This window comes from Monodon monoceros, unplaced genomic scaffold (genome assembly GCF_005190385.1).
Source record: "Monodon monoceros isolate NGI ecotype Baffin Bay Population unplaced genomic scaffold, NGI_Narwhal_1 Super_Scaffold_16, whole genome shotgun sequence".
NCBI lineage: Eukaryota > Metazoa > Chordata > Mammalia > Artiodactyla > Monodontidae > Monodon > Monodon monoceros.
In genome coordinates, this window is record NW_021703772.1 from 102,325,676 (window position 1) to 102,346,189 (window position 20,514).

Consider the following 20,514-nt stretch of genomic DNA (forward strand, 5'->3'; position numbering starts at 1 on the left):
ACTCCATGATTTTACTGCCAACACTGGGGTCACTTAAGACAAACCGTTTGTTTTGATACAGATGGTAACATTTAAAAAACAAGTGCGCTGAGCCAGAGACACACTTGGGGAAAGTCAGACATGTTTCCATTAGTTTCTGGTCTCAAGCGTCTAATTATACCAGCCTGCTGAAACCATGACCACACAGACCAAATCTGGAAACATAACGCTATGCTTCGTTCTACCTACGTACAGTACCAGGGGACCTTAGGAGGATGAAACATAAAGCAATATAAATGCTAGGATACTCTAAGTAGACAAAATATTTCGTTTCTCCAAGAGAAAAACACAAATTTGACATTTTCCAAAATATTTATACGATAACTTGAGAAACTGAAGACAACTTCAGTGGTAAGGATGGAGGAGTTTGGAAGAGTCTTGAGCATTAAAAAAATCTAAATTTGAAGGCACTTACATTTTGCTATCTTCCAACTAAAGAGGTCACTCTTAAAAGGGTATGGCATATGGCATACTTGTGACATTTTCCTCCAATTTTAAGATCGTGGTGTCAGCAACCCTTAAGACACAGCCCCCTGATTCTTGTTAGTGATCTCAAAGCCCTGCATTTCTTGAAGCCAAACACACATGCATGACCCCTGCAGGTCCAGCCTCTGGCTCCTTCCTAAAAGCTGTGGCCTATAGGGTCACCACTCTGAGTGGGGCCATGAGAAACTCCAACACCTGCCAGGGGGTCATGAAAGCCGCCGTGCAGGGACTTCTAAGGGCTCTGGCCAGATGGGAAATGTTATCCAAAGATCTCAAGGCAAACTCTCTTCTCTTTCTAAGTCACTGCCCCAGACTCTGTTAGGCCAATGTTCACGTGGTCCCAACAGGAGTCTGAAAATGCTGATCCACTTTTAGTTCTCAGGTTCTCAATCCCTTCTCAGAGCAGCATTCGGCTTCAAACGTGAGTCCAGAACGGCCACTTGGGTGGAAACTACCCCAGACTATGTGTGGACTGATTATAAAGGGTTTAGTTAGACGATCAAATACCCGTAGGTGCTCCTATCGCTTACAGAGTAGGTGATGAGTTTCTAAATGCTTTCTACATGAAACAGGGCTCTAAACATAACTTTCAGTTTTAAAATCTTTAAGGTACTAGAAGAAAGCATTTAGAGCTAGAAGAATCTCAGAGACCATTCAGCAGAAACCGCTCACTTCACCATAGAAGCTAACCACTTTGCCCCAAGTGACACGGTTAAGATTTGTGTGAGGGCTATAGGAGCCGTGGGCTCCTGGTACCCATACACTTTCTGGTATTAAGCTTGGTCTAAAAACCTAGAAGGAGCCTAGACAGTCATCGGGGTGCTTTAGTGTCTTCGCTTCTGTTGAAATGGCATTACCTTGGAGACAGGCCCCCATGGGAGCAGTTGGTAGGGGAGGTCAGGGGGCTGGTCCGGCTGCTGGGATGTCGAGAGGGAGTCCGGCCAATGGTGTTGCTCGGAGAGCCCTGGGGGAAGGCAGAAGAGCTCCATCACGCGAGGGATAAATACAGAACACAGTTCCGCTTGCCCCTCGGCCCTTGAACCCCCGTGCAAATAAATGGGCAGATTCTGCATAATCAGGGTGATTTTTTCCAGAATCATAAGGTCAATTTTAAGTGCATACAAACCCAAAACGGATAACTGTCCTGCAGGCATTCCCGAAGCTGAGTGACTGCTGTCAGCTGGAGCAGACAGAGTAGCAGACACAACTGAGCATTTGCTCTACACGGGGACGGGTAAGTGGAGGCCACCAACTGTGGCCCAAGCACTCACCACACTGGTGTTACTGGAGTTCTTGAGGTGGTTATGCAGGAGTTTGGTGGCACCATCCTGGAATGTTTTTGGCAAGGCACCAAGTAACATGGTAAATTCAGGAGTGTTCAATTCAAACAGAGAGATGAGCACAATCTGTGCTGCCTAGAAACGGAAGAGATGGTTAATTTATGTCACGTACAATTCCCTATCTTGGTCAAAATGCTTGTTAAAGTTGTTTTACTTTATTTTATTTATTTTGGCCGCACCACGCGACTCGCGGGATCTTAGCTCCCTGACCAGGGATTGAACCCGGGCCCCCAGCAGTGAAAGCACGGAGTCCTAACCACTGGACCACCAGGGAATTCCCAAAATTGTTTTTAAAAGAAATCTGTTTTGTATGAGTAGAATAAATAATAAGAGGACATCTGTGCCATAAAAAAAAAACAAACAGCACCTAGAGAAAATACCATCATCAACTATAAACAGCCAAACTTCAATATGGAAAATAATCCCTGGTTTCACTGAACACCCTGGCCTTGGATTTTACAACAGCACATTAACAATAAATTCCTGAAACTTTTTTCCTCTGCTGTCCAACACTAGGGACAAAGCTAGTGAGTACATAAATGAAACAATCAAAAACTTTGAAAAGGCTTAAGATTGTCCATTCTAGTAAGTCAGAACCAGACAAGGCTCCTAGCACACCCTGGAAAGAACAAGTTTCCAAACAAGCTACCACTGCGTTATCTTGAAAAACCACTTTTCCTAGTGACTAAGAAACGTTAGAAATAGAGTTCAAATACATCTGAAAAACTCCTACTCTTACATCTATGAATTGAGGACAGAGACAGTCTTTGGGAAGCAAACTAGATTTACATGGTACGAATTAAAAAGTTATTACTCTTCTGCCTTTTGGAAAATGTTCTACTTTTCTTTATTAGAGACAACTTATGCTCGTAGTGGCTATAGCAGCAAAGTGGGGAAGAGCAAGCAGCTAAAACACCAGCAGTGAGACCCAGGCTTCCCCGGAAAGCTACATGCCTGCTATGGTGCTCGAGCTTCGAAAACAGTGCCCTCAGAGTTAGTTACAAGGGTTTTGATTTCGAAGAACTATTCCAAAAGAAAATTTTAGTTAGTACTAACAGGCATTTCTTACAAATTTCTAAGAGTCAAAAGAAAGGAAAACATATTATGAAAATCTTTCGACTAGAAGCAAACATTTATTTTTCCAAAGACTGTAATATTTAGGATTGCAGTAATTATCCTAAATATTTTTCCACTATATAGAATATTACATAGAAACATGTTTGCTGAGAAATTTTTTGGAAATAAACACCCACAAAAAATCCCACTTCAATGCTTTTATAATGTTAAAATTAATTCTAGGTCCAGTTAATATAAAATTACTATTTTGTACCTGGAGAAGGAAAAAAAAAAAATCCAAAGACCCAAATGTATTTAACCAAAATGAAAACTTAATTACAAATTTTGAAATATCAGTAGAATAACATATTTTACACAATAAAAAATTATCTTTCATAATGTCATAAGCATTTATTAAAGCACAGCATTGGGCAAAAGGATCTTACTTTTACCCTTGACTTCCAGACATGGTCATTAATAGCCTCTCTAACCAAATTAAATCATAAGGGCCAGTGTGCTTTCACAAGACAGGCAAAAAACATTATTATTGATTGTACTAAAACACACATTTCTACATGTCATTATTGGAACAGTTTTAACAAATCGTTATCTGAAGAAATCTATTTCACCATCAATTTAACACACTGTTAATGTGATTTGTATAAAAGCAAATTCCCCAAATCATGCAAAGTAACCTGTGCATTAAAAAAAATTTTATTAGATGTTGGAAAAAAATGCATGCAGAAAACACTGCACTTCAAAGAGAAGCAAAGAAGCAGACTTGAGTTTTGGCCAAGGGAAAAAAAAATCCGCATCACCAATTTAATAAGAAAGTTGAAAATGCTGAAAATGGCATTAGAAAACTATTAAATGTATTATCACATTTTTGAATAGCATGTTTTTATGTGAAATGTGCCACTGTCTTTAGACCTAATTTCTTCCCAGAATGACAAGATACCCGATACTAAAAATTTACTTGGGGTTTTCCATGAAGCAAATTATAAAACTGGTAGGATCTTTTAAGAACAAGAGGGCTGCAAGGTGACAGGCCTAGAGACTGTGCTAATTCGTGGCTACTTAACATTAGTGACTTTTCGTCATATGGGAAAAGAAAGCGCAGCAGACTTCAACTTCTACCCACTGAAGAACCTTCTCTCAATAATCCTAAAGTTGAATTTTGATAAGAAATCAAATAGAAAGACAGGGAATTCTGAAAATAACTCGTTGGACAGATGGTATGTGTGTGACTTACGCATATAAGTGAATATAATTTGTTTTTGCATTTTCCAAAATATAAAATGTAAATGATTTTATTAGTTTTCAAAAGTAACCCTTTGGCCTAAAGCTGTCTTCAAAGTAAAATCTTCTTCTGAAACCCAAGCTCCAGAAATGGATGGAAAGTATCATTTAAGTATATTATTTTAAAAAGATTTCACATCAAAGTTTTAAAAGGAATGAGACTGTTATGATCCTGAAACATTTTATCTACAACTCTCTGTATCAGTGAGGAGTCTGAATACCAGAATGTCCAGGCAAGGATGACAACTGGGTTATATTTATCATTACCATCAATATGCTCTCACTGCAGGAATAATTCCAAATATGGGCATGGGCTGGAGAGATTCATTTTTAAAAGCCTGGGGCAGAGCTCGTGTTCAATAATGAGCCCAGAACCAGAGGGTGTCGCTGTCCCAACTTGGAGCTCCTGCCCCACGTGAGGAAGGGCCATTGAAAAGCCAGACCAAACCAAAACCTCTGCTGCTGATGTTTTCTAACGGGCAACTCTGGGGCGACGTACTTTAACGACCAAGTGGCGACCTAAAAGGAAATGACTCCCACTTGTGCCCCTACAGTAGAACTTGAGGGGTGAGGGTAAAAGGGCCTTCAAATCTCACTGCTAGTGTCTGAAAAGAACCTGCAGGCTATCGATGGCCTTGAATGCCATGTGCCTCACAGCAGAAAAGGATTCTTCCAGACAGGAGATCAATAAAACTTTGACAAATGTTTCAGTGTCAGTATTAATTATGGAGAACTTAAAATTTGAGGAGAGGGCTTTTTAAATTTATTAAACAAATATTACTGCTCCCTTCAGACTGTGATTAAAATTGCCTTAGAAAAACCACCAAAGAGAAGGTATTTCAAAACCTTCGGACATTTTAAATTTAGTATCTCTCCGTTGCTATTTCGTTAAAATATGGTAGAAGCCTGTCTGCAACGTGGCTATTTCTTTGGGAAGGCAGTTAATCATAAAACATACCAAAACACAACATTTACACAGGTGCACGCACGCACGCGCACGCACGCTCTGGCTCACGTAGTATTATGTTAATTTTAGGGTTCTTCAAAATCTTCTCAGTGTCTTCACAAGCGTAATCAGGATTAACAATCTCAATGCAAACACTGAAGTGTCTTTTTGCAAGTTAGCACACAGTTTTAAATCTACCTGTTTACAATTTTCTTCCAAGTTTCCTTCTCCAGGCCCAGAGCAGGTGGAAGCTGACCTAGTGGGGAAATCCTCACCTATTCGACTACGCTGAAGCGGGGACGGACAAACAGGAAAGGGGTAGGGTTTAATCAGAGACAAGAAGCACGCGCTCAAAACCATGGTTATTGGTAAGCTGTACAGGTATTTGGCTTCTTTTCTAAAGTCATATGTATAGAGAGAGATTCTACAATCTAAAAGTCTGTGAATAATAACGGAACAGTAACAGTATCCTTAAGAAGAGTAACAGGAACTGCCAGTGTTAAACCTCCGTCATCTGCTGAGTCCTTCATAATCATCACAACGCCTCCTGGAAGTAATTAACAGTGTTCTTGCAAACAGATCAAAATGAGACTTGAGCGAGGCAGTCATATTCAGCTGAGGTTCAAATCTTATTTGATGGTAAAACGCTGAGCTTTTAGATTAGGACACGCTGCCTATGTATAATCAGAGATTAAAAATTTTTTTCAAATAGAAATGTCGACTTTTGAAGGCTATTTATATATACTTTTCCTGCTCCAGGCAACAGCACCTTTATAATCTCTAATTTTCTTTGCCATGCCTTTACTTCCCGCCTTTCTCAAAACAACATTTGGGGGCTAATAAATCTGTTAGTTCACTTGACAAAGCAGGTGCTCAATGTTAGAGAATCACGTATGATAAGGAAACATACAGGGATTCTGAACCCTAAAATATAAACATACCATTAAAATTTCTATTGTCATTACCGCATTCCCTTTGCCTGATGGGAAAAAAAAAATCTTCCTAACGCTGGAAAAAATTTGGACCAGCAGCAAAACCAAAGCAACCCTCAAGCAGTAATAGCTGAAGCTACAACAACAAACAGAGTAGTAGCTATCTAGGTTTTTATATGCTTTATTGCAGTTGGTCCTCCCAACAGTGCCTAAAGCAAATATCATGATTCCCATTTCATGGATAATAAACAAGGATTCAGAGGTTAAACTACTTGTTCACACCGCTAAAAAGTAGCAGAGGCAGAAGTCAACAGAGGTCAACTCTAGAATACACTGTATTATCCTAATACAGACACAGTGCATTAAGAAAGGTCTAGTGATTTCTCCAGAGAAGATATACAGGCTGCCAACAAACACATGAAAGGATGCTCAACATCACTAACCATTAGAGAAATGCAAATCAACACTACAATGAGGTATCACCTCACACCAGTCAGAACGGCCATCATCAAACAGTCTACAAACAATAAATGCTGGAGAGGGTGTGGAGAAAAGGGAACCCTCTTGCACTCTTGGTGGGAATGTAAACTGATACAGTCACTATGGAGAACAGTATGGAGGTTCCTTAAAAAACTAAAAATAGAACTACCATATGACCCAGCAATCCCGCTACAGGGCATATACCTGAGAAAACCATAATTCAAGAAGAGTCAAGTACCACAACGTTCACTGCAGCTCTATTTTCAATACCCAGGACATGGAAGCAACCTAAGTGTCCATCAACAGATGAATGGATAAAGAAGATGTGGCACGTGTATACAATGGAATATTACTCAGCCATAAAAAGAAACGAAACTGAGTTATTTGTAGTGAGGTGGATGGACCTAGAGTCTGTCATACAGAGTGAAGTAAGTCAGAAAGAGAAAAACAAATACCGTATGCTAACACACATATATGGAATCTAAAAAAAAAAAAAGATTCTGAAGAACCTAAGGGCAGGACAGGAATAAAGACGCAGACGTAGAGAATGGACTTGAGGACGTGGGGAGGGGGAAGGGTAAGCCGGGATGAAGTGAGAGAGTGGGACGGACATATATACACTACCAAATGTAAAATAGATAGCTAGTGGGAAGCAGCCGCATAGCACAGGGAGATCAGCTCGGTGCTCTGCGACCACCTAGAGGGGTGGGGATAGGGAGAGTGGGAGGGAGACGCAAGAGGGAGGGGATATGGGGGTATATGTCTATGTATAGCTGATTTACTTTGTTATACAGCAGAAACTAACACACCACTGTAAAGCAATTATACTCCAATAAAGATGTTAAAAAAAGAAAAAAGAAAGGTCCAGCGTACGTCTGTGTAGTTTGGTCAACACGACTCTCAGGACTCCCATACTTAAAAAATGGAAAAGGTTACTTTGGGAATAAAGCAGGCCAGTTAAAGCCGGGTGGGGCTTTTCCATCCATCCAAGTCAGTCCCAGCCAGGCAAGCGCGCCTCCTGACGACTGGCCCGTGTTTTGGTTTAGGTTGTGTTTCCTCCCTCCTCAACATCTTAAATGTTCAAACACCCGACTCCCTCTGAGAGGAAACACCCCGGAACACTGACATAAAAAGAGAAACAAAATATCAAAAACACTGAAGTCAGTGAATCAAGAGTTTTGTCAGCTTAAAATGTGTCTAAAGTTGTTTCCCAAACAGGAGATATACCGAGGAGGCGCTGCACTGCCTGCAAACTTCCCGAGTGCTGTTTGTATAAAATTAATATTCTCTAAGGATAGGGTCAATATGAGAGTTTACTGCACAGATTTCAGACTGTAGGACTCTTCTAGTATTTAGAATGTAACCTTGCCCTACTCTTAGGAAATTAAGTCAGCACCAACAGGAGAACTTGGTTCATGATCAGAAAGTGCTTTTCTGATCATGAAAATCACCAAGATTTCCCTAGCACCTGATACAACCTTTTAATAACTGCAAATTACAGGCGAGGCAAAACATATGTCTACTTAGAAGAGATAAGCAAGCAAATCTTTAGTGCACTAAATCATCCAGATGAAAATGCTGCCTGTTTTCTTTCCTTGCAGATTTAAAATAACAGTGATGACAATTTAAAATCTTAGCACAGAGTGATATATACCATATCACAATTTCTAAGTATTTTAATTTACTTAGGCACTACATTCATTTAGACAATCTTTAGAATACATCTCAAATTCTTGGATAAGGCGGGTGCATCACTTACAACAGCATGTACATTTATATAAATATCCAGTGGATGGAACCGCAAAACAGAGCATTTAAATAAAAGCGGCTCTATCTCCAGGAAGGATTCACCTGTATGGGGCAAAAGAACACGTATTTGAATACTGTGCTTTAACAAGCCTATCCTAGTGGGTGCTCGATGGATACAACTGAAAGCCAAACAATCTAATCCACGAATATCTTCGAGGATGAAAAAAAAAATTTCACCGGGTGCTCAGAATGCAGAGATGCACCTGCTAAAATGAACCTCATTACAATTTGCATAGTTAGGTAAAAAAGCTCCCTATTCAGGTAAGAGCTAAGGAACTACCGAATAACTAACTATGGAAGACTCATGCCAGGCCGCCGAAAACCAAAGCCTTGGTAGGCAGAGCGTAAGGTGGGCCCCAGGGTCCCCGCCTTCTGGTGGGTAAGCCTTACAGCCCTCCCCCAGGGTGAGTGGGACTTACGCGTGTGACGGACTTCACTCCCATAATTACGTTACATGGCAGAAGGGGTTCTGCAGGTTTAATTAAAGTCCCTCCCTAATTGGCTGACTTAAAGGGCAGATTATCCTGTGTGGTGATAATCAGGTGAGCCCTTTTTAAAGAGGCAGAGAGATTAAAATGAGAGTCTCCTGCTGGCTTCATTTTAAGTTATCTTTCATTTTTGACGAATAGTTTTGCTGAATAGAGATTTTGGGTTTTTTTGTTTGTTTGCGGTACGCGGGCCTCTCACTGTTGTGGCCTCTCTCGTTGCGGAGCACAGGCTCCGGACGCGCAGGCTCAGTGGCCATGGCTCACGGGCCCAGCCGCTCCGCGGCATGTGGGATCCTCCCGGACCGGGGCACGAACCCGCGTCCCCTGCATCGGCAGGCGGACCCTCAACCGCTGCGCCACCAGGGAAGCCCTCTCTTTGGGTATTTATCATTCATTAATTCACTGAAAATACTTACTAAATGCCTACTTTGTTTTACAGGTCTTGTGCTAGGTGCTGAGCATGCAGGGTGAACAAAAGAAGAGAGGTGGAGGAGGCACGGGGGAACGGCAGGGCCAGGCCTCGCCCTGAAGACACCCAGGGCCCAGGCTGGGTCCCGAGAGAATTAGCGGCAACCAGGTCAAGACTACGTCAGCAGCCTGCGTGCCTGGGGTTCAGTCCCAGGGGAACGGTCTAAACTGATGGGCCTCAACACTGCATTAAAGATCAGCCAAGAGTGGGAGGAGCCCCGACCAGACACAGAGCAACGTCCACGCTCCACTCTGTACCAGTGAAGTCAAGTGACTGCGGGGAGAGCACAGCCATCTAGGTTAGTTTTCATTGAAGCCAGGACTGAGAACTACTGACGTAAAGCCTTTCAGCTTCCTCTCAGGGGCCGGGATTACTGTCCCAGAGCCCAGGTTCGACCTCTGCCTGAAGGTGGGGTGTTCCGCAGTCCTTACAATGGGGAAGGGGAAGACTTGCGGGCAGACACTGGAGGCAGTGTTTTGATGCCCCAGGCTAGGTAACTCAAGGAAAAACATTCCTCTAGTGTCCTGATTAGAAAGGTTAGGACAATAAATCTGAGCTCAAATGTTTAATGTGCATGTCCAGAGAAAGTAGCCATAATGACCAAAGCTGGCTGTTCCCATACAGGCCCTAATCATGATAATAACGTGCATGTCTAAAACATCTTCCAGCCCCATGGGAGGGAACACTTCAGTAACCTTCAATTACAAAAACACATACTCATATAGACACACGTACTCAACGTGTTATGACTAAAGATAGGAAGTTGTACTTGGGCTCTTGTATTTCTTGGTTGATCTGTGACTTTGAAAACTGTAACACAAATATCTTTCTGACGTTCCAATCAACCAAATCATGCCACCACCTCCCAAGTCCCAAAGAGGCTTAATGGTTAAATTAAAGGTTGCCAGTGAAATGTTCTTTCAATAAATATTGAAACATTTTACAAACAGATCATAAATCAAAAATATTATTTTACTATTATTTACTATTAGAACAGTAATTTTGAATGAGTGCTTTAATAAAATTCATCCTTGTTTCTTTGACCTTGGACAACTTAGTTTATTACTGTACAATGGCTGGAGAATTACATTGGCTGTGACCTTCCCAAAGAAACCCTGCAGGTGGTTCTTTGGTTCCCTTCCTTGGATTCCATTAGAGCAGGAGCTAGGTGTTCAGGGGCATTTGGAACCACAACAACCTCGCTAACTACCTCTTGGACTCATCCTTAACCCTGCCTTGACCCAAGTGGTCCACGTTACCAACTCTACCCCAAGGCCAAAGGACTATTTTGGCACGTTTGGCGGTGGAAGGAGTATAGAAAAAAAAAAAAGCAAAGTTCATGATTACATACAAATAACCAAAATCAAGTACTTTTAGTCTGAAACCAGAACTAAGAAATCTGGTTTTTATCAGTAACTTTGAAAGGCTAGCTTGTTTGTATATAAAGTAAAAGAACAATGGCCATGTGTGAAACTCAAGTGTAGAAGAACAGGACACTGACAGGAAGAGAATAATAGAAACAACGAAGAGAGTGATAACTTACACTTCCTGTGTGCTTATAACCTGTCAGGAATGGATCATGCTTTTAACATATATGAATTCATCTTCATAGTAGTCCTAAGGCAGAATACTACCTAAGAATAGAAATAACAGGGTCCCGTGCTCCCTCCACTGTGTTATACGCCTTTCAACGTGCCATTTCAGAAGAAAATAGCAAATATTTCTCTTTAGGTGATTGAAAAAAAAAAAAAAAAGCAACAACACAACATCTTGGTATCAGGGTGTCTCCCATGATACAAGATTTCAGATTTTCATTTTGATCTTCAAAGGCTGCAACTAGACGGAGCTGGAGGGACAGGAGCAGAGCCTTGGTTTCCTAGAAAAGGAGCGATAGTGGTTTGCGTGTAGGCTTGTGGGTGGTTTACAAGTTCCCATAAATGCCTCTTCGTGACGCGTGCCTAAGGACATACCTTTCTCACGTCTGAACTCTTTGGTTCTGTCGTCCAGGTTATAATTCTAGAAACAGCAAGCCTTGTCTCACTAGAGTTTATGAAATCTGTTGGGTCCATCTGCCTAGCGAGAGACTCGATGTACTTCAGGATTGCAACTTTGACCTGAAAGATCCAGCAATTATAAACAGTAGGTACGCTTTATAAATCTTTGAACAGAACTCTTAACTGGTGCTCAGAGAAAAGAGCACACTACTGAGGGGACACCACCTTTCTCCTGGATTTATGTTCCTACATGCAGGGGCCCTCCAGCAGTGAAAAAGCATGAGATGACTGACAGGGAAGCCTGGGAACAGAAGAGAGGCCTGCAGCCTAATCCCCTTCCCTCTGTGACTGCCGGGCCTGCAGAGAAGGCAGGCTCTGCTCCTCACAGACGCCGGAAGACACGTGCCGGGCAGGAGCCCCCGCTGGGGTGAGGGGTGGAGGCACCAGGGGGACCTCCAGCTCTGCCACCGACCGCGGGGCAAGTACAACTCTGTGTGAGTTTTATTTTTCAGCCACTCTAGACCAGGTCTTGCAAGGCAGCACTGAAGGTAATTCAAGCTGATAATTCTGCTCTAACTTCCCCACCGAGGTCTCACTTGGTTTTGACATCAGGAGAAAAGGGTTATTATTTATTGGGCCTCTCCTAAAACCCTCAGCAAAATTAGTGATCAAAGAGCAGACAATGTACCTGATGTCATTCAAAGGAGCACATCCTCCTTCAAATACCATTAGTTCATTCTTATAGGTATGATGTTTATAAAACATGTCAATTCATTTTTCATGTGTTACGACGTTAATATTAAAACCATTCCAATAAGATACCTATTTTAACACATCAAAATTCTCTACATTAAGTATTAATGTGAAACACTGTAATAATGCCCAAATGTTGGTAAGGATGTGGAGCAACTGGAGTTCTCAGACACCGCTGGTAGGAATATAATCTGATATAACCATTTCGGCAGTTTAAAATAAAGTTAAGCATGTCCCTACCCAATAAACCAGCAACTTCTCTACTATGTACTGAACCAAGAGAAATGGAAACATGTTGCTCACAGCAGATTTACTCACAATAGCCAAATATGAGTCATGTATAAGCAAGTGTATTTTAAGCAAATTTGACTTCTCGAGGTTGAACTATAATGACAAATAGTTACCGACCTTGAGGTTAGGAGTCTGGGTTTGATCCACAATAAATCTCATCAAAATGTTAAACTGCTGATCAAATGGAAAGGAGTCCCTAGGTTTAAAAAAAAAAAAAGTATTTTAAAAGAAAGACTTATTACAAAAAACAATGTAAAATCATATAAGAAACAAAAATACAGTATTATAGATTCCTCTAACATATGTAAAAAGCAAGCACGTTTATATTTTTTAAATATTACTTTTCATTTTATGTAAATACTAAAGTAATACACATTACATAGAAAACTTATTTGTTTTTTGGTTTTTGTTTGGCTGCACCGCATGGCACACGGGATCTTAGTTCGCGGAACAGAGATGGAACCCGGGCCCGGCACTTGAGAGCACCGAGTCCCAACCACCAGACCGCCAGGGAATTCCCTAGAAAATTTAGAAAAGGGGAAATCTTGTTAAAAGTCCTGAAACACATAAACTGAGCAATGAATGTCTGCCTGCCTTCTTGGGAAGCAAGAAGGAATTCTGGGGAATTCCCCGGCCTAGGTCCCTTGCCTTACTGCAAATACAGCACGTTACACTGAGTTCACTGAAAATCTAAAGGGAAATCTACTTGGATAATAAAATTCTATAGCAGCACAAATTACACAGAACTCCGGGGATGGGGACCAAAAGAAAAGCTGGCATCACAGTGCAGAGGAACAAATGTAGGCTTGGCAGCCAGAGACATCTAACAGATGCAAGCGTGGGGGACGATGACGGGGCAGTGTGATACCCTCCACACTCTCCCTCAGGCCACACAACAGAGTGACAACCGGCTCTCCTGGATGCTGGCTCCCGGGCTGCCACGAGCAGGAAGTGGGGCTCCGGGTGTGTCAAGTTACTCTCTGTTTCCTAATTTTATAATGAAATGAGAAAGGTCCTTCCATTTTGACAATTCTATGATACCTACTCGTATCCCAGTTTGCAGTAACGGGTCATATAAAAGTTACTATGCTGCTGCTGATTTTCTGAGTGACCTGGAGACATCTGTTTATTCTTTTAAAAATTCAGCAATCTGACACATTCCCCTCCGTCATCCACCAAATCACAACCAAGACATTACGGCGAACCATCTTCTGAGATCATTCAATTTCTATCACTCGTGTGTCGAGGATTCACTATTGCACAGGCAACGGTCAGAAGTTTGTTTCCAAACAATAACGGCACAGAGTCAGTTTTTTTACACTTTTTCTGAGTCTCAGTAGCTTTTCTTTTCTCATAAAGGCCAGATGGGCTACAAATATTGTAAGTGTGCTATCATCTCTAGTCAATGAACTGTTAATAGAAACTATTCCTGGATGAACGGGAACCCTACACCACACATGAACAGAAATACTTCTAGCGTGCCTTACAAGAGGCTGAAGTCGTAAAAATACTAAGGTCTTCAGAAGGATGCTCATAAATATTCTAAAGTGTTTTTTAAAGAGAAGAGAATCAATTTTCAATTTTTTTTTCTTTTTTTTACATTTGTCTTAGGTATTCACAAAAATAATGTCAACTCAAGGAAGATATGGGCATTTCATCTCATGGATTGTTGGGCTATTTCAACATATATGTTAATAAGAGAATGTGGGAATTAAGTAAGAAAGTAGATGTTCAAGTGGGTGACAAAAGCCACAGGTAACAAAATGACAAGAAACCACCTACAAAGACTCCCGTAGTATCAAAATGGTCTAGTGCCCCCGCCCCACCAGTAGACATTTTCCCAAAGAGGACATACAAATGGGCAACAAGTACATGAAAAGGTGCTCAACATCACTAATTATTAGAAAAATGCAAATAAAAACTACAGTGAGGTATCACCTCACACCTGTTAGAACGGCCATCATCAAAAAGACAAGAGATAACAAATGCTGGTGGGAATGAAAATTGGTGCAGCCGCTATGGAAAATGGTATGGAGGTTCCACAAAAAAATTAGAACTAGCGAATTCCCTGGTGGCCTATCGGTTAGGACGCAGCACTTTCACTGCTGTGGCCCACGTTCAACCCCTGGTCAGGGAACTGAGATCCCGCAAGCCACGTGGCGCAGCCAAAAAAAAAAAAAAAAAATAGAACTACCATATGAGCCAGCAACCCCACTGCTAGGTATATATCCAAAGGAAATGAAATCAGTATCTCAAAGAGATATCCGACCCCATGTTCACTGCAGCAAGTGAACCCCATATTCACAACAGCCAAGACATGGAAACAACCTAAGTGTGTTGATGGATGAACGGATAAAGAAAATGTGGTGTACATATAAATGGAATATTATTCAGTCATAAAAGAGAAGGAAATCATGCCATTTGTGACAACATGGATGAAACTTGAGGGCATCGTGCTAAGTGAAATAAGCCAGATAGAGAAAGACAAATACTACATATCACTTATATGTGGAATCTTAAAAAAAAAAAAGTCAAACCCATGGAAACAAAGAGTGGTTGCCAGAGCCTAGTGGGGTGAGGGAAATGGGGAGATGTTGGTCAAAGGGTACAAACTTCCCGTTACAGTTATAACACTTGCTAAGAGAACATATCTTGACTGCTTTTACCGCATAAGCAACAAAAAATGGTAATTATGCGAGGTGAAGGATGTGTTAACTGACATTGCAGTAATCATTTAGCAATATATACATGTATCAAATCCTCACATTATACACTTAAAACTTACACAACGTTGTATGTCAGTTTTACCTCAAAAGGTGGGAAAAAACGATCTTGCCCCCAAACACTTGCCTTGTGACATCGAGAGCCTTCTGAACTTTCGCTTGCACAGATCCAAGCAAATCTGCTCCCATTTTCTTAAGCAATTGTGTGAGAAGAACAAAAAGCCAGTCTTGCAAGTCATCCTTATGAATTATTATAAAATCCACAAGAGTCTCCAAAAACATACTGAAAACCTAGACACAAATGGAAACCAAGTATTTCACATATTTAATTCATGATTTCCTCCCAAGTCTCCAAAATGATAAAAATGCCCATCTTGGCTTTGTCCAGAATCGTAACTGGGGTTGACACTATCCACAACTGGACATGGCATAGGAGGCAAACGCAGTAACAAGAACAGATAAAGGAAAAGGGGTCGGAACTTACTCTCTGGTGTGAATTCCACCGCAAACCAGGCCATGCAACGAAACAGATTCCATGTTAGTCCACAGTGAAGTCATACAAGTTTCATGCAGTTTCTTAAAAGGCCTGAAAAGGCTACAAACTGACGAAATAACTCTCCCCTCCCTCTACATGCCTTTAAAATTCAGTACAGAGAGAAATTAACTTTGCTGAAAATATGAGTCTAATCCTGGAGACCTTTCTTTTCTTTCCTTTCCTTTTTCCTTTCCTTCCTTCCTTCCTCCCTCCCTCTCTCCCTCTCTCTCTCTTTCCTTTCTCTCTCCCTCTTTTTCTTTAAAAAACCTTTTAACCATCATAATTCTATACTATTATTGCTCATCACCTAGCATTCAACAAAAACTATTACAGGATGAGGGCAAAAAAAACTTGCATATATATTGCTTTTCATTTCAGTCATCTATTTTGATGTATGCCCGGTCAGATATTTATAAAGTATTATCTTTATGAAAAGATATTACAAGAGCCATACCAATCTTTATAAAAGGTTATGGCTTGGGATGAAAGACACCGACAGTTGACATAATCCTCACGCTGTTGTGTGATCACCACTGCTCCCTACGGTGAGACAGAGCTCACGGTGGATCACCCCTGAACCAGTCTCAGAGAGGTTAGCGGTGGCACTGTGCACCCTACTTGGTAAATGAGTCCTGCTCTCCTGGGACAACCCAGCTATCGCAGACCTACTCGGTTCTGGCTCAGCAACTGTTAACCACCAGGGGTCTCCCGTGAGACAGCTCAGAAAGAAGTCAATGAGCCCCAGCTGTGGGCTTCCTGGCTTAGCACAAAGGCAGCTAGCAAATATTTACTAAACTGAGACCTGCAAACTCACTGTACAAGAGCCTTCTGATGGAAACAAATTTCCTTCTTTATCCTCACATTCTGGTTCTGAATCAGCAATCTAGAGGTGACAGGTAATAGAAATTTCATCAATGTCCAAATCCATCTAATATCCCTTATGCTGTACATCTTATGAATCTTATGCTTATGCTTTAAATCTTACTGCTTTTAATACTATCTTAGAGAAAATCTTGATAATTATATCTTTGGATATCTTACCTGGCCCTTAAACTCAACGTTTCTTGGATTTTATTAATACTCTGAATCATGTCAACCTTGCTGTGAGGGTCATAACAGGAATTTTAAGACATGCTTTAAGACCAATATTGAGGAGAACTGTTGCCCCCGCCCCAAAAAGGAGCACCCCGCATTCATTCTCCTATGCTCCCGTGAGCACTTCAAAAGGCAGGGAGGGGTCCTGTGTTGTTTTCTGTATCCCTAGCCCAGAGTGGGTGCTCAGTAAATGCTGAATGACTGCACAGATGGATGGATGATTGACACTTCACAGACAATTCCTGTGAGGATGAAAGTGTAGGAAAAGAAGGGGGATCACAGTAACTGGCTAGACTTTCTGGCCACCACAGGTTTCTTTCTCCCAGGAGGATTTATTTAGAAGAGACCATTTTTACTAGGAAAATGATAGTGTAAGACAGTTAAGTCTTGCACATCAAGCATTTAAGATTTGCTGGTGCTGATTTCTGGTTCCCTCAATTTCTACTTTAGTTTCTGTCCTTTACACTTTAACTTTCCCGATATCTTCATTCCTCTGTTTTTTCTTTCTCTAAAACCATCGAACAGCAACAGCCTGCAAAGCCTTCCTCCCCCAAAATGGTATTTATTTACAATCTAGACTCCAAGTGAACTTTTATCAAGGGTCCCGCTCTCAGCTCCACTCCTAGAAAGGGCCTGTCCCTCACTCCTGGGTGCTCTCCCCTCAGCAGGGAGTCCTTGTCAAAAGGCAGTCCTCCTCCGGTCCCCAGGAAGTGTAGGCACCAGCTAAGCGACCACCATTCAGCAAATACTTAGAGGCGGCAATTCTATTGGTGTCTGGAGAAAAACTTAATGTGGTTCTTCAGTAAATCCATTTTATAAATGCTTCCAATTTTCTATCTTGTCCCATATAGACAAATTCTACATGGGTACCCCCCCCCCAAAAAATTACATAACTTGATTATTTTCTTCACTACTGTAACTTTTTTCAGGAAGGCATTATATTCTAACACACTGTTACATCCTAGCACCCAGCCCACCATTTGGCTAAGTATGCGAAAATATTTGCTGAATAAGTAAAAGACTACATCTCATTCTCTCCACGGTAACCCTTACTTGAAACACACTTTATTTAACTTGATGTTGTATGGACATTGGAAGTTTCTAAGAATTCCGTTTTCAGAAGCCATAACAAACTATTGCTGAAATTGGGGTTCAGTCTGTAAGGTCTGCACTGTGCTGCGGGGCTGGTACCCCACTCTGAAGTCGTGTATCGTGCGGCCCGCGCAGACATGCAGAGAGGAACACAAGTGGGCAGGTTCCCCAGACCTTACCTTGCTGTGAGGGTCAGCAAACATTCGGGTGAAAATCTCACACAATCTTTTCAACTCCACCCGACTAGAGGAAACAAAATAGAAATAAATAAATTTAATATTTAATAAGCCAATACTGAAATTAGTTACAGCTTCTCGAAATCCTTTTATTTCATTCCACTACATAAGCTTTATATAATTTTTATATAACAAAGTCCTTTCTTCACAAATCAATTATCTAAATTTTAATTTATGATGGAACTGCACAGGAATAAAAAAGTCACGATCGTCTTGCTCTGATTCTAAAATGAAACTGAATCTCAGAGCGTGATCACCTGAGTTCACACATGTGGGCGTGGCAAAGCCATGAGCCACATCCTGCTCACCTCGTTGCCGGTGTGTTTCCACCACCACAAATGAAAGGCAATGGGATCAACTAGGAAAAGCATGTGCTTCGGGGTCAGACAGGCCTGGATTTTAATCTCAGTTCTGCTAGAGCCAAAGTACTCTGATATCTTTGTATCCATTTCAGTGAACCAAGCGGCTGCTAAAAGGATTAAAGAACACACCCTACCTGCAACTGTGCCTGAGACAAAGCAAACACGCATTTCATGTCGGTGCCCCTGTGACTTTTCTTACCCTGAACTGTACTACTGAATCCCATTTCTGCTTCAAGGTTTCATTAGAAAGACTCACCTTCTTCCCCAAATCATCCCTCTCAGGTTGGGTGATCCTTTAACATTGCTAACAATGAAATCTAGATCAGACCAACGCTAATCAACAGATTTCTAGAGATTATTCAATGGATACTTGGTGAACACTAAGAAGCAAGAAACTGGGGCCACGAGAATTGAGCAGATTCTTGACGAATGATGACAGCAAATCCTTTTTTCTGTTTTTTGACAGGTCACTAGCGCACCAGAGAGGACCTGCACTTCAGAGCGCATGTGGCAAAACTTCTCCTGATGCATGCACAGAACAGAACAAGGGGGGGCCGGGGGGTGGGGAGGGAAGGCGGCAGGAAGGAATAAGGCAGGAGCCAGACTGACTGGACAGCCGCGCTTGAAGCCCAGTGATTCGTCAGTCAATGCTCCCATGGCTTTGCGGAGCCATCCATGACCAGAGACATTTATCCAGTCTCACCACACAGCTTTAAAAAAAGTTACCTGAAGAACATAATATAGTGTAGTTCAAACATCTCCGTAATTTTGAGATTCATCTTATAAGCAATGGCCTATTAGTACTGTCATGGTTTAATAAGCGGCATTTCTTCTCAGATATAAAATAATGGTGTGCCAGTGGTGCCTTAGGTTTGAGGAAATATGGTCTAAACACATATTTTTGGTATATGTAATACACGCTCATTTTAGAAAATTTATGAAATATAGAAACAAAGAAAAAAAGCAAAAATAATCAGTTCTAAAGCTGAAGAGTACTTTAGAGTACCCTATTTGAGTATCTCTCTACTCTGCATGTTTATAAACTATACCTACGCCTATGTGTATCAAAACACTTTAGGTATCATTTTATCCATGACTCTAAAGTGTAATAAACCGTCCCAACCTGCAGACCTGTTTTACTTTTGACCTAAATTGCAAACTGTACCGAGATTTCTCAAACAACACCTAATAGACAAGTGTAAGCCATAGGGAACCAAACGCTTTCTAAACCTAATCAGTTACAAAGTGTTTGCCGGATATTTCAAATTCTCCGGAAGGCAAGGACCACGACTTAGCCCTCCCAGCACCTTTAGTGCCTGCCCCAGCGGCTGGAATTCCGTTAAGAACTCCTGAGATGACGGGAGCCCGGGTAAGGCCCCGGGAGGGCAACACGGGACTCAGCCTGAGCTCACAAGCCTGGCCTCCTGCCCTCACCTCAGTGTTCTCTGGCTCTTCAGCAGGTTCTGCAGGCCCAGGAGCCCCTCCTTCCGCTCGGACCAGTTGGAGCTGGCGCAGTGGTTGAGTACCTCGGCCACATCCTCGGTCTGGCGCAGGTAGTGGGGGATGCCCCCGTTCCGGGAGCTGTACGAGCGCTCGGAGCACACGCTGGACGCGTCGCTGTTGGCGTCATCGTCGGAATACATCCCGTACGGCTCATACCTCCTCCTCACGGGCTTCTTCTGCCAGATCCAAGGACGGGTCGGGGGAGACACGGACAGGTGACGTGAGTCTCACCAAACAAAACCAACGACAGAGAGCTAAACGTAGACACACACAGGCGCATGCACCGCCCTTTCCCTGCGCTTACAGATGAGGGGAGTAAAAACAGAAAAGCAGACGTAGGGTGAGTAACAAGCAGAGCAGCCCACAGCAGAGAGGAAAGAGCACGATCTCTAGCGCGGTGTGTGGCCTTCTCAGTAAGACAGACTGGCTGTGTGACTTGAGAAAGCCTCCTCATCTGTCTGCTTCAGTTTCCCCATCTTTGAGATGACAACGATTATCCTTCTCACAGCCTTGTTGTCAGGATTAAGTGGAATTATATGTTCAACAGCCCGGCTCGGCACCTGATGCACTGTTAAGTATGAGCGCC

General features: G+C 42.0%; 1 protein-coding gene across 9 annotated transcripts in view; it reads right to left on the minus strand.

Annotated features, from left to right (window-relative positions):
* CLASP1 (cytoplasmic linker associated protein 1) overlaps nt 1–20,514 on the minus strand; it is a 271,572-nt gene that overhangs the window by 48,792 nt on the left and 202,266 nt on the right. For 6 of the 9 annotated variants that reach the window (XR_003793859.1, XM_029224716.1, XM_029224715.1 and 3 more), the window contains 9 exons: nt 19,860–20,104; nt 18,007–18,070; nt 16,455–16,523; nt 15,590–15,592; nt 15,233–15,396; nt 12,500–12,578; nt 11,315–11,458; nt 1,797–1,940; nt 1,383–1,489 (listed from right to left, as the gene is read on the minus strand). Coding sequence is in view for 8 of the 9 variants with exons in the window: in XM_029224716.1 (XP_029080549.1) it covers nt 1,383–1,489; nt 1,797–1,940; nt 11,315–11,458; nt 12,500–12,578; nt 15,233–15,396; nt 15,590–15,592; nt 16,455–16,523; nt 18,007–18,070; nt 19,860–20,104 (1,019 nt within the window). In the remaining variant the exon portion in view is untranslated. The remainder of the gene's footprint in view (nt 1–1,382; nt 1,490–1,796; nt 1,941–11,314; nt 11,459–12,499; nt 12,579–15,232; nt 15,397–15,589; nt 15,593–16,454; nt 16,524–18,006; nt 18,071–19,859; nt 20,105–20,514) is intronic. The other 3 variants (XM_029224719.1, XM_029224721.1, XM_029224723.1) reach the window with 1 other exon arrangement.